A 16,301-nucleotide genomic window follows, 5' to 3' on the forward strand; every position below is an offset into this window, starting at 1 on the left:
GAAGGAGAAGGCCAGGATGTTAGAGCGTTGATCAGAAGCGTCCCATTCGGCTTCTGTCTGAGAGAGAGCAGTGTCGGGGGGCACGCTGGGGACTGGCTCTGGAATCTCACTGCCTCGAATGGCAGCCTGGGCCCGGCACCACCAAGGGCCTGTCTTGGCCTCACCTTTGCCAAGAACATGCTACCTTTGTCCCAAACTTTGTCCTGAATTTGATCCATGACGGTAGGGCTCTTTGGGGACCATAGTTCTGGACCATTTGGAGGGATGATCAGGATGAGAGGCATCAAGAAACACTGAGGCTGGGGCTGTGGTTCCCCTGGAAATAGAAGGCGGAGGTCAGGTCTCCTTTCTTCCCTCTTCCCCTTCTGCAGGTTCTTTGTTGATGGTCCTCAGAGGCCCGTGTGGAAGAGGGAAGTGTTGAGCAGCTTTGCAGGGAATGGGGGTTTAGAAACCTTAGGGGTCTCTGTTGAGGCCAAGGGAAAGCTAGAGACTCTCCAGGAGGGAACAGGGTGACCTCAGCCAGGTCCCTGCCAGAAAACACACACACACACACACACACACACACACACACACACACACACACATGCGCACGCACATGCACACACACGCACACATGCACACACACACACACACACACACACGCAGACTCGTCTTCAGCTGGCCTCTCTCTGTGAGGGAGTGTCAGTGCCGGCTCCCTGGGCTGGTGCCAGTATCTCTCTGGTGATCTGTCCCACACACAGATGTCTCTTTCACTATTACTTCATCTTAAGTGCTGGACAGATGTATGTTTCTAGAATTCCACTTTCACAGGGTTACTCCCGATTAACGTCTTCCGGGGGCTCCTGTTGTTTGGAGAAGGATGCCCAAGCTCTTCTTCTCGTCTCAGATGACCCCTCCAGCCCTGCCCCTCACACTGCCGGCAGCGCTCACTCTCCTGGCCCAGCACCCAGCCTCTCCAGCCCCGCACCCTCCTGGGGATGAGAGGAAAGAGGGGCCAGCAAGCAGCTGGGGCGGGGCGGGGGCGGGGATGACACACGGGGTGTTGAACGGGATTGGGGCGTAGCTCCAGTTCCACACTAGGAAATCACACCTCAGACTCTGCGAGTCCGGGGGAAGCTCTACTGATTCTCCGCAAAGCCAAGTTCAGACCTGACTTAATCCAGCATCTCTGACCCAGCCTCATTGGTCACTAGCTTTCCAGGTGGTCAGCTGCCCTAGCATCATGCCCTTCCTCTTGGCCAAGGGGAGCATGAGCGATCTCGTGCCGGGACAAAGTGCGAGAGCCTTAAGCAGTGAAGGCTGTGAAGTTAAAGGTGAAGGACCCTGAAGTCCTTTCAGCCACTGACAGTGCAGTCAGGGTAGCCTGGCTGACAGTCCCATGCAGCTCCTCCAAAGCAGAAAGGGCTGGAGGAGAGCACCGGAGACAGGAAGATACCACTGGAGTCTCTTCACCCTGAAAAAGGTGACCCCAGTTATCAAGCACCGTGCTTACCTGCGTTTCTCATTTAATCCACACACCACCATGGGGTGGCTATTTTTACTCACCCCCACCTTACAGATGAGAACACTGAGTCCCAGAGAGTTTAAGTGACTTGGCTAAGATCATGTTGCTAGGAGGGAATAAGCTGGAATGCTGACTTCAGACTCGAGCATTTCATCACCAACTGTGACACTAAAATTGTGGTAAACAGTGCCAAGAGAGGCTTCTGGTGGTTTCCTCTGTGCCCAGCATGTGTTAAAGCACTTTGCGTATACATTTTCTGTTTTTGACTTCGCATCAACCGCCAGGGAGGAGAAAATAAGTTTGACCCCATTTCACAGATGAGCAGACTGAGGCGCAGAGAAGTTAAGTAGGAATACCTATGTCTGGTTTTTGGCAACACTTTCTCATGTGCCTCTCCTTGGATCTTCACAACACCCATGGAAACAGGGCAAGTATTTCATAGATAAGGCCACAGAGAGGCTGAGCCTCTTGCCACAGTTGCCCAGCAAGTCCTTGCAGGCTGGAACAGGAACCCTCCTCTCCCGAGTCCCATCCAGTGCTCTTTCTCTGACTGCTGTCGGTCGGCCTGGTGGCGGTGCAGGGAATGAGCGGGGAGGGACAGGTGTAGCTAGCGGTTCGGACACCTTCCAGGCTTGGGGAAACTCCCCGGCGATGGCACCGTCCTGCACATCTTTGCCTTCTTTGCTGTGTGCATCTCACTGTAGGCGTCGGGCTATCAGCCCAGGCCCCGCCACGTTAATGTAAAACATGTTTCAGGTCCCAGCCAGGCCCCACGCACCTGATGAGTTGCTGGAGAAGCCAGAGGTCTCCTCCCGGGGCCCAGCCCACGCGCACCAGCTGGGCAGTTCTTCCTCTGGGGCCCCTAGACACTCACAGCCAAGCCAAGCCTGGCCAAGACAACTCCCAGACCCATCTGCACCTCATGGTCTCACGACTGCCTCTCTGATCGGGGCTGTAGCTTCCCAAGCACTTTCTCTGACATTAGGATTGCAGCCTGGGGTCCTAACAAGAGTGACGATGATGACAGTAATGATGATAATAGCTAATGTATATGGGGCACTTAGTCTGTGCCAGGATCTGTGCCAAGCACTTTATGCACATCTCATTTAATCCTCTCACCCAAGCTAGCAGGCAAGTGCTAGCACTGTCCCCACTTAACAGATGAGGAAACTGAATCGAATCAAGATCTGACTAGCTGTGCACTATTTATTATTATTATTCACATTTTCCAAAATGTTGTGTAGGCTCCACTGTGAGTTCAGGAGGAGACTCTTGGTAGAATATGGGTGTTTTTGTTGAATAGTTAGTTATTGTTTTAATGTGTGTTGGTGTTAGAGGTTGAAGTCTTATATGTACCCCAAAATTTATATGTTGAAGTCTTAATCCCCAGGACCTCAGAATGTGATCTTATTTGGAAATAAGGTTGTTGCAGATGTAATTAGTTAAGATGAAGTCATACTGGAGTAAGATGGGCCCCTAATCTAATGACTGGTGTCCTTACATAAAGGGGAAATTTGGATACAGACATGCTCACGGGGAGAACACCGTGTGAAGATGAAGACAGCGATAGAGGTAATACTTCTGTAAGCCAAGGGACACCAAAAATTGCCTGCAAACTATTAGAAATTAGGGGAGAGACATGGAACAGATCCTCCTGCACAGCCCTCAGAAGGAACCACCCCTGCCAACACCTTGATCTTGGACTCCTAGCCTCCAGGACTGACACAAAAAATTTCTGTTGTTTAAGCCACTGTGTTTGTGGTACTTTGGTACAGCAGCCCTAGCAAATTAATACAGTTAGAACACACACACACACACACACACACACACACACACACAGAGTAAGTCCTCACTTAATGTCGTTGATAGGTTCATACCAGACAGCAAAGCAAATGACCAACTTGTCACCAGAGTCCTCACTTAATGTCATTGATAGGTTCATCCCAGACAGCAAAGCAAATGACCAACTTGTCACCAGACCCAGCTGCTGTAGACCACAATTAAGTGAAGAAGTATTTTGACTCCAACAGGCTTCTGGAGCGTCTCACCTGCCACCCCACCCCCCAACCCAGAGACTCCAACCACATGTGTTACTATCCTTAACATGAGTTCTGGAAATGACTCTTTCTCCATCTCGTCTCGTTTCCAGTGATGCTTTAGGATGCCCTAACTTTGCCTGTGGAATGGCACTTCGGGCATCTACCATCATCCTGTTCTGATGCCAATCATGTGGTCACCCCAGATCCCTGGAATAAATTATCAAGGGCCTCCACCCGGAATCCTGTCTCTTTCTCTGACACATGGCAGCATTTCATGGAATTCACAAACTAGTCGATTCACTCCAGTCTGACTGCTTCATCTAGCAGCCCTGACTCTCCCACTGCCAAGCCTTTGTATTCACCATTCCTCCCTGTGGAGTGCTGTCCTTCCTTTTCTCCAGCCGTCTTTTATTCAAGGCCTAGCTCTACTGTGTCCTGCCCTGAGAAGTCTGCTTTGCTCACCCCAGCCACACTGACCTTGTTCTTTCTAGAACTCCCATTGCATGGCTTTCTATGCCTCTCAGCAGGCTGACACTTATCTAACACTCTAGGTAAATCCTTGTGCCCTGGCTCTCCCAGCTCCCAGTCAGAGATCATGGGCTGTGATTTACACGCTTTCTGAATCACACTCGTGCAGTGCACGGAACATCATAGGTAATGGCTTAATTGGGAAGGGTCTGAAGTAGTGAAGGTTTGTACATTTTTCAGAAAATGGTCATGGAAGATTTCTTTGACTTGTTAAGGATTTCTGGAGGCTGGGTTAGGCTCCCTCTCAAAGTTGAGGTGTGCTGTTAGCACCCTGTGTCTTGGCTTCAGCGTGCTGTGGGCCCATGCGCCAGCAACCAAATGCACCCAGTGCAGGCAGCTCCTTGCCAAGGTGGACAGGTCCTCTCTGCTCTGTCTTTCTCCTAGGCTGCTGCTTCAGGGATGCATGGGATGTCAAATCTGTTCCCCGAGAGCTGTAGTGGTTTTGACAAGAAAGCCTGTATCCCTCCTGTCCACCCATCCTCAACCTTGCCTCATCCTACGAACTTTCTGAGGAACTGCCATGCTGCCTCATGCTTGTGCTACCCGTTTCTGTTTAGGGAGCATGCCCAGCAAGCATCTCCTTGGAGTTCTCATATCTTCCCTGTGAGCCGCATCATCTTCCTCTGTTGTATAGACAAGGGTAAGTGCCTCGAAAGGGACCACTTAGTCAGCTGGTGTAGTTTGAGTCCAGGCTCCAGACTTGAATGCTCTGCTTCATGCTCTTTGAGTGGCCGCTCCTGGGATGACAAGGGGAGAATTTTACAGACTCCTCCTAGTCTATGTCTGTGCTCTGCTGGTTCTCTGCACTCTGCAGCATTCTCTCTCCCTCTTTATTATGGTAAAATATGTATAACACAAAACTTTTTTATTGTAGTAAATATACATAACATAAAATTTACCATTTAAACCTTTTTTTAAAGTGTACAGTTCATTGGCATTAAGTGCATTCATACTGGTGTGCAACCATCATCACTACCCTTTTCCAGAACTTTTTCATCTTATTTTCTTTCTTAAGCCTAGTGTCTTATACCTTCTAGGGGTTAATTTCTTTTTAATACGGGTATGAGAACCCATTAGGGCCAACATTCAAGCGTGAAATAATACCGTCTTACATACAGACTCTTAGGAGGAGAGAATATTTTCCGACACATGTATGAAACCAGATAATCCTGGTATCAAAATCTGATAAGGACATTATAAGAAAAGAATATTCGGAAAAAATATCCATCATGGACACAGATGCAAAATTCCTCACAAAAATATTAGCAAATCAAGTCCGGCAGTATATAAAAAGGATAATACATCATAACCAAGTAGAGTTTATCTCAAAAATGTAACTTGGTTCAGTACTGTAAGCTTCCAACTATTTGGCATTCTATAAAAAGCGAAACAATGGAGACAGTAGAAATATCAGTGGTTTCCAGAGACTGGGGGTGAGGGGATGGAGAGATGGATCACAGAGGATTTTTAGGGCAGTGAAACTATTCTATATGATACTATAAAGGTGGAAACATGTCATTATACATTCATCAAAACCCATGAAACATACAACACCAAGAGCGAACTGTAATGTAAGCTATGGGCTTCGGGTGATAGTAATGTGTCGGTGTAGATGCAGCGGTCGTGACAAATGTACTACTCTGGCCTGGGATTTTGACGGTGGGGAGACCTGCTAGTGTGTGGGGTCAGGGGTACAGGAGAATTCTATGTACTTTTTGCTCAGTTTTGCTGTGAACCTAAAACGACTCTAAAAAATAAAGTCTATTAAGAAAGAAAACAACTTAATGCAAAGCTACAATAATCAGTATGCTACAGACATAAGGATAGACATATAGATCAAAGGAGTAGAATTGAGAGTCCAGGAATAAACTCATTCATTTATGGTCAGCTGATTCTCTATAAGGGTACCAGTGCCATTCAGGGGGAAAAGCGCTTCCTTTTGGGCAATGAGGGGAACTTGTACAAAAAAATCATAAAAGACTTTGTGAAGAATTGAAATAGGGAATTTCAACAAGGAGTGCTTTTGGAATTCAAAGAAAGGTGCTATGACTTTAGGCTGGGTGGGCAAAGAAGGCTGTCCAGGGTAGATGTCACTCGATAAGGTCATCAAAGAAGGAAGGGAACAGGGGAGTACATTTCAGGCCACAAGTAGATGAGAACTTTAGGAAAAGCCACACATATCGCTGTTGTCCGTCTTTGTTTCTGTGATTCTCCCCGATGTGTCCCCAGAATCTAACACAGGGACTGGTAAGCCCTTAGTAAAATGGACAAACCAATTCAGAGGTTTCCCTTGATCTGTCGTGGTCCCCAGGGGGATTGGGTGGCCATGCCTCTTTCTTTGTAAGAGGAATTTCTGGGTCAGGGAACCTTCAGGCTCTTGGAGTAATGTTCCCTTTGTTCCTGAACTGGAAAAGTGGATTCAGGTTTGAGGATTGGAGCTCCAAAGCTGGAGTTGCTGAGACCTCCACCCTCTCAGTAGGGCGAGTTGGCCTCGGGTTACAGATGTGCTCCAGCTGGACTCGGGACCCACCCTTCTCTCTCCCCAGTGTTTATTGCTGCTCAGCTCTCTGCCCAAGATGAGCTGCTGAATCAGCTTTCTCTGGCTGGGGCCAGCTCTTGGAGCCAAGCTGTCCTGTATCTCTCACACTATCCACCCTTTAGATAAATAGCCAGGCGTCCTACACACTGCGAAGTTCTGATGTGGTTGCAAAGGGCTCCATTAGCCAAATGCCTCTCACTCTAAGAAGGACCCTGGCAAGGGGCCCTGCTTTTCTTTCTGCCTGACTTAGGCCTTTGCTGGAGTCCACTTCCTGCCTGAAAAGGTGGCCACAGCAGAAGTCTCTGCTGGGCGGAGCCTTCCTTTCTCACTGCCCACGCACCCAGGCTTCCTCCCCATGGAAGGCCCAGGCGGGCTTCTTCATTAGCAGCCCTCCTCAGCCTTTTGTGTGTGTGTTTTATCTATGGAAGCCAGTTTTGCAAATTAGGCAGGTTACAGAACCACTTTGCAACTCGCCTGCTCCCCGCCCTATTCCATCCCACAGCACGTGGGGTGACGTTTGAATTGTATATCCATCATAGCCCCAGATGTTTATTTCATCACGTACCACTCTGCCGTAGACCCTGAATGGTAGAGCTTTGGGAGCATCCCCCCACACACGGAGTAAACTCAGCCGGGCCGCCCTTATTTGGTTTGCTCTGGAGTCTGAACAAGGGGACTTGCTTCCTTTGAAAGGAGACCTATGGGCACAGAAAATGTCGCTGGCAGCTGGTTCGTGATGCTTCCTTTTCCTGTGGCCAGTGGGTCTTGAGGATGATGGAGAGGGAGAAGGCAAATACTAGGGCCCTTCTGGCTCAGCAGTGGTGGTGAAATTAGGTGACAGGTGTGGCTGGGCTCAGCACCTGGGGTTAGGGGTGGAGGGGAGCAGGCCATCTGGGGACTCATGGCTCTGGACAGGACCCGTTGACCCAGTACTCTCAGCGGATGGGCTTGTTTTGGCCCCAGGAGGGCCCAGATTAAGGCAGAGGTCGGGGAAGAGGAAAATCTGTTACAGAAGAAGGTGCAAAGCATCCTCCAAGAGGCCTTTTGAAGGAAAGCTGAAATCTGTGGGGCTGTCAGATGGTCCCTGCCTTCCAGGAGGCATAAGAACCCACTGAGGGAATTCAGACTGCTCTTTGGTGGGGTAGACACAGGGAATGTGACTGTCACTCTGCAAAATAGAGTTAGCTTCACCTCCTACAGGAAGCCTTCCCTGACCTCTTCCTTTGGGCCCACAGGATCCTGTTCATACCTCCTTGCCCACCATTCCTCTTCACTCCAGAACTTGCTTATCTGTCTCTAGCACTAGAGTAAAGGTTCACAAACTTCCGGGCAGGGCCCAGGAATACCCACCCTCACATGCTTCAGGTATGGGCAGACTTCATACTATACTTTGAGAACTGTCTTGCTCTAGAGCAGCCTGTCCAATAGAAATATAATATGACCCACATATATAATTTTAAATTTTCTAGTAGCCACTTAAAAATGTAAAAGAAAACAGGTGAAATTATTTCTAAGGTATTTCTATTTAACCTGATATGTCTAAAATATTATCATCTCAACATGAAATCAATACAAAAATTAATGAGATATCTCACATTCTTTTTTTTTTTTTGTACTAAAACTTTGAAACCTGATGCGTATTTCACACGTGCAGTACATCAGAATTTGGATGGGCCACATTTCAAGTGCTCAACAGCCACATGTGGCCGGTGACCGCCGTATAGGACAGCACAGCTCCAGAGCTTTGCTGCAGCAACTTCAGTGCCACCTGTGAGCACCACCTGTGAGCTTGGTAGAAATGCAGGATCTCATGCCCCTGCCAGGAGCCTACTGAATCAGAACCTGCATTTTAACATGTTGGCAGGTGTGTCGCTGGGCCTGCCTTTCTCCTCAGATACCTCCATGCTTTCCCTCAGAAATTTTGTGGAGCCATGCTCAGCGTCTCCAGGCCTCGCCTACACATAGTAGTTATCCATTTATTTATTCTCAGTCTTCTTCCGGAAAAGATTGAAGGCACTTTTGAATATGCATGGATTTCAATAAAAAGAAACAAAAATAGAAAAGGTATTAAAGAAATGTGTATAGATGCATAGACGAAGAGGTTCACTATGGTATTACATAAAGTAGTAAAAAGTTATCAGAAGCAACCTAAAAATCCAATAGAGAGGGAGTAGGTAAATAAACTATGGCCTTTCCAAACATTGAACACAATTAAGGATGCTGATATGGAAGTATTCACTAACATGAGAAAATGTTCATTATATAGTCTAAGAATATTGATGAGCTCATTTTATTGACATGCATGGAAGAATGTCTGGAAAAGACATCTATCCCAACATGTTAATGTTGCTTTTTCAGTGGGGAGGGGTTATGAATGATTCTTACTCTCTTTTTGACCACCCACTGCTTCTGAAATTTCGAGTATTTTTCCCTCAGTGAACATGAATTCTTATGTAATACAGAAATAAAATTTACAAAATAGAATATGGGTGAAGAAACTAGGAAAAAGAGAAAACAGGAATCCTACTCTGTGTAGAATTTATTTGAAAACATATTTATTAAAAAAAAAAAATCCTAAGTATATGGCGTTATGGCCCATGGCCATATTTATACATAGCAGGCAATTATTAAATGTTTGAGACGTGGATTTACAACATTATCTGAAAACTCATGAGTCTGTATTCAGGAAAGTGAAAGTTAATAATGGCACGACAATGGCCTGCCCTTCACGTGCTGGATAATGATTATGCAAAAGAGAATTTTAAAGTCATGTGTTAGAGCTGGATGGATGGGTGGGTGAGTGGATGGATGGATGGATAGGTGGGTGGATGGATGGGTGGGTGGATGGATAGGTGGGAGGATGGATGGGAAAATGCATATGCGCATGCACATGTAAAATCTAGTGTAGGACCACTTTCACCGCTTTGATCTGAGTCACCATCAAAAGGCTCCTAAGTGGTCTCCCTGCTTCCACTCTGGCCCGTTCACTACTCTGTAGCCAGAACCATCCTCTCCATGACCTGGGTGGCCCCAGGCTCTCAGATCTCGTCCCCCGTACCTCTGCCCCTGGGTCTCTCCACTCCAGCCACTCTGGCCTTTCCAGGCTCTTTGCACTTCCTGTTCCCCCTACCTAGAAACGCTGTGCACTTCCCTGCCTCGCCCCAGCTCTGCTTGCTTCCCCACCTCCTGCAGGTCTCTGAATTGCCATCTGACTCATAAGGCCTTTCTCACCACTCTATGTAAAATAACAACCCTTTTCTGTCCCAACACTTTATCCTACTTCATTCGTCTTCATGGCACTTAAACCTCCCCTAACATTGTCCGTATTTATTTAGAGTTTGTGTCCTTCCACTAGAATGTAAACTCCCTGAGAGCAAGGGCTTTGTCTGTTTTCTTTCCTGCCATTTTTTCTTAGTGCCCAGTGCTCCAAGTAGGTACTTCAAAAATATTTGAAGGAAGGAAGGGACTTTAGATATCATGTGATTGCTCTTCCTCATTTTACCAATGAGGTGCCTGAGGGTCAACTGAGAGAGCTTCCGTACCTTGCCCAAGGTCACACAGCTGGTTCCACAGGGCTCACCAGACCTGCCCTCTCCACTAAGCTCCGCCTGTGCCTTGGAAGGGAGATTAACCACAGGCACAGGGGCTGTCCATGGCCTCGGCCATCCTGTCTCCTGTGTGTTTTTCCAGTTTATACAGAATTTCAGCCCAGAATAGCAGAAGCAAAAAAAAAGTTGTTCCTCCAGAACCCTGGAAACTCTTCCAGTGGGTCTGTCCCTGGGAACACATCAGCGATCTCAAGGGTAGGAAGGTAGGAAATGGGGGAGGGGGCCTTCCAGCCTTGGGGACAAGCGGCTGGATTTGGTTTCACAATTAAAATAACATCTGGGTCTGTTTCTGTAGAGGGGTTCTGGAAGATGGGTGGTCTGTCTAAAGTATCAGGTGGGACTTTCCACAGTCCTGGCTCGTGAGGGTTTGGGATGGCAGGTGGCTTAAGGGCTCACCCAGCGCATGACATATGAAGGAAACTGGGCCCAAAGAAGCCTCTGGAAACCCCACCTGCATCCTGGCCTGAACACCTGCTGGTTTCTACCCCAGCCTCCTCTGGAGTGGGGGCAATCTGTAGATACCGCCTCCTGTGCCCCCAATCCTCCCTGAGATTACTCAGACACCCCGTTTGATGCATAGAGAGCTCTGGCCTCCTTCCTTTCACGCCCCATGTGGTTTTTCAGTCATCTGTGAAAAGATGAATTTGAGGTGTCACTCCTCCGTGTGAAGACAGCGGGGCCCTGGAGCAATGGAGTGGAAGTGGGGAAGGGACGCTGAGGGCCATTCCAGTCTTCTGAATCCTGTCCCTTTGTCCCACTTCTCAGATGCAGCTTTTGGATAAGTTTCCCATTGAAGGTGGCCAGAAGGACCCCAAGCAAAGAATCATCCCCTTCCTCCCAGGTAAGCTTTGGATGGTCCTGCCGATGGGATGGAGGACCACCTGGGGAGGGGCATTCCTTAGGCCAAGAAAAGGCTGGCTACCGAGCCAGAAATTCTGGGTCGGATAGGCCTAAGAATCTGCATATTAACAACTCCTCCTGGGGATCGGGGATCAGAAGTCCCTGATTTTGAAGGCCGTTGCCCTCACAGGGGCCTCTCGCACCATTCCAAGGTCATCTCTGCTGGCCCAAGACTGTGTAAATTCTGAAGTTTCTCAAGCTCTTGGACTTTGGGTCCTTTTTACAAAAAGCACAGAGATCAAATTCTCCTATGAAAGGATGAAAAACTATAGGCTGAACTTTCCGCTGGCTCCCATTATAATCATTGAGAAACTTAAATTGAGCCTACTTTCCTGCGTGACCTCCAGTCCTCCCAGCACCATGATCCAGCCGAGGCTCCGAGCGTTTACATAACACAGCCTGTGAGTTGGCAGAGCCAGCACTTGAACCCCTGCCTGTCCAGCTGTGAAGGGCATTAATCTTTGCATCATTTTGAAACGTGTTTAAGGCATTTGATTATATTGTGTAATTTAGAAGAAAACCTCTCAGGTGCGTCATATGATCTTCGGTTACTGCCAGGCCTGGACCTCCATAGGCTAGCCTCTAGGATGACAGCCATCAGTGGGACCTTTGCAAGAAGCAGGGTTTGCGTCTTGTTAATCCTGGCGCACAACCTGCACATGGTCAGCACCTGCGTGTTGACTTGAAAACATACCTAGGGCACATCCCTTAGAGAGGGGTTCCTCTCTGAAATGTGCTCCTCACGCACCCCCATTCTCAAAAGCAGTGAAAGCCTAGCACACATTGCCACCTGTCCTCTGAGTCTTATGTTAAAGTGGGAGAGAATTAATTTAGCTAGAAGGAAGAACTTCTGAATCCCCCAGTTTGGGCAGGACCAGAACCAGTCAGTGATGGGGGAGGGAATCTCACCCCAGGCTCCTTCCACGGAGGCAGAGGACTGCTTCTCCATCCTTGGTCAAGGAGTTAACACTGGCACTTTTGTGCCCTGCCTGGCTTTACGCTGAGTCTCAAGATATTTGAAATATCTAACACCCAGGTTTGTAATGACCTTCAATGTTGCTCCAGTAGAGCCCAGATGCTCTGCCCACCAAGGGCCTAGGGATCCACCTGGAATGCTGTGAAAATAAGTGTCCCAGAGCCAACATGAAGCTTCCATGCACCTGACCTTGGGGCGTGAAGGCTGCCTATTTGCTCAAGAAGAATGGGCCAGCACTCCAGGAAGAGAGCACCTCATTATCATTCAATCTGTGGGTGTGTAGGAGGCACTCAGGCTGTGCCAGGCTCAGGATAAGTCCCCAGTGCTGGGAATTGGAGTGACCTGTTGAGTCAAGGGACACCTGGATCTGTTTTTGTCATCTGAGGACTCCTTAAGCTAGTGAGAGAGACAAGACCTACTCCCGAATCAGAAAACCAGTTAAGGCAGGGCACGATCCTCTACCACTGTGCCATTCAGTTTTGATTGGAGAAGGAGCTCATAGGAAGGCTGTTGAGGAAGGCTGCAAAGGCCTCCTGAAAGAGGGAAGCCTGGAGCTGACCTGGGGGTTGGGCGGGGTTGGAGGGCGCGGTGAAGCTCAAGGCTTCTGTCCTGCTGCTAGCGTAGTCCAATGTCTCCGGAATCAGACTGCCTGGCTTCACCCCTGGAAACCCTGGCTCTGTTGGTTGTCAAATGTGTTAACTTCTTTGTACCTCAGTTTCCTCATCTGGAAAATGGGGCTGATAAGAGTATCTATTTCATGGGCATGTTGTAAGGATAAAATGAACATTTCAGGTGCTTAGAACTGAGGCTGGCCTCTGGTAGGACCTAAATAAATGTTAGCCTTTATTCTTACCAGCTCCTGACCCATGCCCAGCATGTTCCACAGCACAGCCCCATGTGTCATGTCATTCGATCCTCCCAGTGAGGTTGTATCCCCATTTGACTGACTAGGAAATTGAGGCCAAAGGAGGCTAACAGGCTTGCACAGGTCACATAGCCAGGAAGTGTAGCCAACATCAGAACTCTTTATCTCTGACTTCTGAGCTAGGGCTGCCCTCCACACCAGCTACCCCGGAAGAGAGTACTTAACAGTTGCTACAGGACTGAGGGCCTCTCTGAACTTCAGTTTCCTCTTACAGGATTGTGGTGAGAATTAAAAGAATTCATGTAGAGCACTTTGCACAGTGCCCATCCTGTAGTAAATGCTCAATAAATGACAGCTGTTCATAAAGTCACCTATGCCACCCTCACCTTCTGGGAAAATGCAAGCATAGGACCCCTTCCAGCCCCCATAAAGATGTGATCTGTGCATAGTGGGGGATACCGTCTAGGGGAGTGAGGTTGGCTAGCCCCCCACTCCCAGCCCATCCTGAAGGAAGTTTTGCTGCTTTTCTCCCCTGCCTTCAGTGGGGTTCACTCTCTGATGCTTCTCTTTTGCTCACTCACTCTCTACAAAGTTGCTGGCTATTTGGAATCCCACTCTGGGGCCCCCAGCCCCTGTCCCTGGCTCCCCACACCCTGCTAGAAACTACCTTAACCCTTTCATACTCTACTCATTTTCTAGCTTGTACAGGATGTAAAAGGATTGAGGAAAAACAACCCAACACACTTAGAACCAAGCTAGTGAGAGCTAAGTAGGCATGAGGGTTCCCAGCCTACCCCCACAAACTTGAGTCAAAGGAGTCTCCCAAGAGGAGAAGACGTCAAAGAAGAGCAATGACGAACATTGCCTTTCGTAGGTCAAGGTACCGAAAAGCAGAGCCTGAGACGAGGATTCTTTTGCAGGTAACTTGAGGCCTGCTCTCAGGTAAACATCCTAAGGCAGTGAGGGAAGCAGGACAGGGCAGGGGATGACACCGAGGATGGATGGCACCAGAGAGTTGTCTCATCTTAGAGGACAACTTTTATAACCCCCATGTCAATCATCCATTGTCTGTGGGCTGCCCTCTCCCTCAGAAAATGTGGAGTGTGGCCAAGGTGGCTCTTGAGGACTGAGGGCTGAGAGCATGCCTCTGGAGAAGGGGCAGCTATGAGCCCTTAGCAGCCAGCACCCATAGCAGGGATGGTAAAGGGCTCAGGGCAGGTAAGGGGCTCAGGGCAGGATACCCACAGATCTACTGTGTTACCTAACAACAGCTTGAATCTCTGTTTCTACCTCTCTACTTTTGAAGTAGATAGCTGTGGTCACCTGCTGAGTCCCCCAGGCTCAGCCCAGGCAGCAGTGACTCAGCAGAACCTCAGAGAGTTCAAACACTCAGAGCTAATGCAGCCACCTTCACAATTAAAACCCCAGGGAGGGTTGGCAGCCAGCCTTGGGAACAGCTATACCAGCCTTTCACCTTGCCTAGAATTTCAGAGCAAGAAAAACCCAAGGAGAGGAAGCAGAGAGAACCAGAAGAGTCTCAGTTTTAGCTTTGGAGATGTATGTGCGTTTCTCCTGCCTGGGTCTCGGGTCTGGGGGATGTGTTTGGAGGGTTAGGCCAGCTGCTTTGCTTTGGCCCAGCTAGCTGCAGGCTCATAGCTGAGGATGCATAGAAATTTGATTGGCTAGTGGAAGTGACAGAGAAAGCAGAGAAATTGAGAGAAGAAAGGGATCCAGGCTCACATGGTTACATGCTTGCTCAGCTGCCAGTCAAATCTTGGCAGAAAATTACACATGTGAGTTGTAAATCTTAGGATCTAGAACACAGGCTACGTCTTGGTGGTATATGGCCTGAGTTCAAGGTCAGTCTGTGGGTTTGAAGAGTAGCAAGGGTGGGGGCTTCTGTGGCCAAACATAGAGGCTTCATTCCAGGAGAAGCTCACCCTAGATGTGCCTACTGGCTCTTAAAGAACAGGTAGAATGTTCTGCATTACTGCTGGAGTGGGGGTTAGTGAGTGGACAGCTGTGAGCAGGCCAAAAAGATAGTAGAGTGGGGAGCCTGTACATACCATTCAAAAACCCATATAAAGGTTTATAGGGGAGCTACCATTAATGAAGGCCCCCCAGTTGTTGTCACTTGGGCTGGAACCTGTTTCTGGGTCGTGGGGGTGAAGATCCACTGTGCCCAGACCATCAGCATTTGTGAGGCCTGCAGAGCCCATGGGAGGGGTGAGAAGTTACAGGCCCATGTGGGACAAGTGGTTCTCCAGCAAGACATCCTGGGAAAGAAAACCCAAGTGGTTTCTTGGCAGGACTTTCCATTGTGGGGCTGGGCACATGGTAGGTGCTTTGTTAAGACTAGCTGATTGATCACGAATTGGACTTTCTCCTTTATATACAGATACCTTTTATTGAGCTCTTACTATGTGCCTCACCTTGTTTTAGGCACTCTACAAACCTTCTCTCCAGTTTTTACTGCAGGGTGGATGGCACTTTCCCCAGAGAGAAGTCAAGTCACTTTCCACCACCACTTAGCCATTAAGCCGCAGAGCCAGGCTCCTTCTAACTGTGCCCTGTGCTTTCCCTTCGGCAGGGAGGAACTGCCATGGCCAGCCTTAGCCGGCCTGTCTTTGCCCCTCCCTGCTTGCCTCCACATCTCCCAGGCTAGCGACCTGGGAGTTTCTGCCATTGGTCCTTCTAGCTGCCATCACTATCTTGTGCTTCAGGAGTGCACCGTGTGGGTGGACCAGGAGGTGACCTAAAAGAACTCTCTCATTCCATTGAGTGGCTGAGGTCACCAGCACTAAGTACTTGATTTTTTTTTTTTTTTTTTTTGCAATTAAACCATTTCGTTAATTATTTTAATATGATTGCAAACAGGATAGCCCCAAGGCTATCTGTCTTTATTTAATCGTGACTCTAACAAGATTGGCCATTTGGTTCCTTTCTAAGTCACATCATTTTTTTAAAAACTTCATTTTGAAATAATTATCGACTCAAAAAATGTTGTAGAAATCATCGGCGCTTTACATTCCCTCCTCTCTGATCCCACCACCATCCGCAGGACAGGTGGCATCGATCCCAGTTTATGGCGATATCAAATCACTTCTACCATCACATAGCCACTGAGTGGTAAACCCATTGCCCAGCTTGCCCCAGGGGCAATATCTTATGTAACTATGCTATGTTATCAAACCCGGGAAACCAATATTGACTGTAACTGACTACAGACCCTAGTAACTGATTTTTATTGTATGGAGGTGGAGAGGTCTGTGAAGCAGCTCACCAGCTGGTCCTTATGCAGGAGGCAGGGGTTGGACGGCAGTCCCCGAGAACCTCCATCCC

General features: G+C 48.4%; 1 protein-coding gene across 1 annotated transcript in view; it reads left to right on the forward strand.

The window, feature by feature from the left end:
- Positions 1 to 16,301, forward strand: part of SH3PXD2A (SH3 and PX domains 2A) — a 214,242-nt gene that overhangs the window by 61,382 nt on the left and 136,559 nt on the right. Inside the window, 1 exon segment of the mRNA XM_025039155.1 lies at positions 10,984 to 11,059. Within this exon segment, the coding sequence (XP_024894923.1) occupies positions 10,984 to 11,059 (76 nt within the window).

This window comes from Pteropus alecto, unplaced genomic scaffold, assembly GCF_000325575.1.
Source record: "Pteropus alecto unplaced genomic scaffold, ASM32557v1 scaffold177, whole genome shotgun sequence".
Lineage (NCBI taxonomy): Eukaryota > Metazoa > Chordata > Mammalia > Chiroptera > Pteropodidae > Pteropus > Pteropus alecto.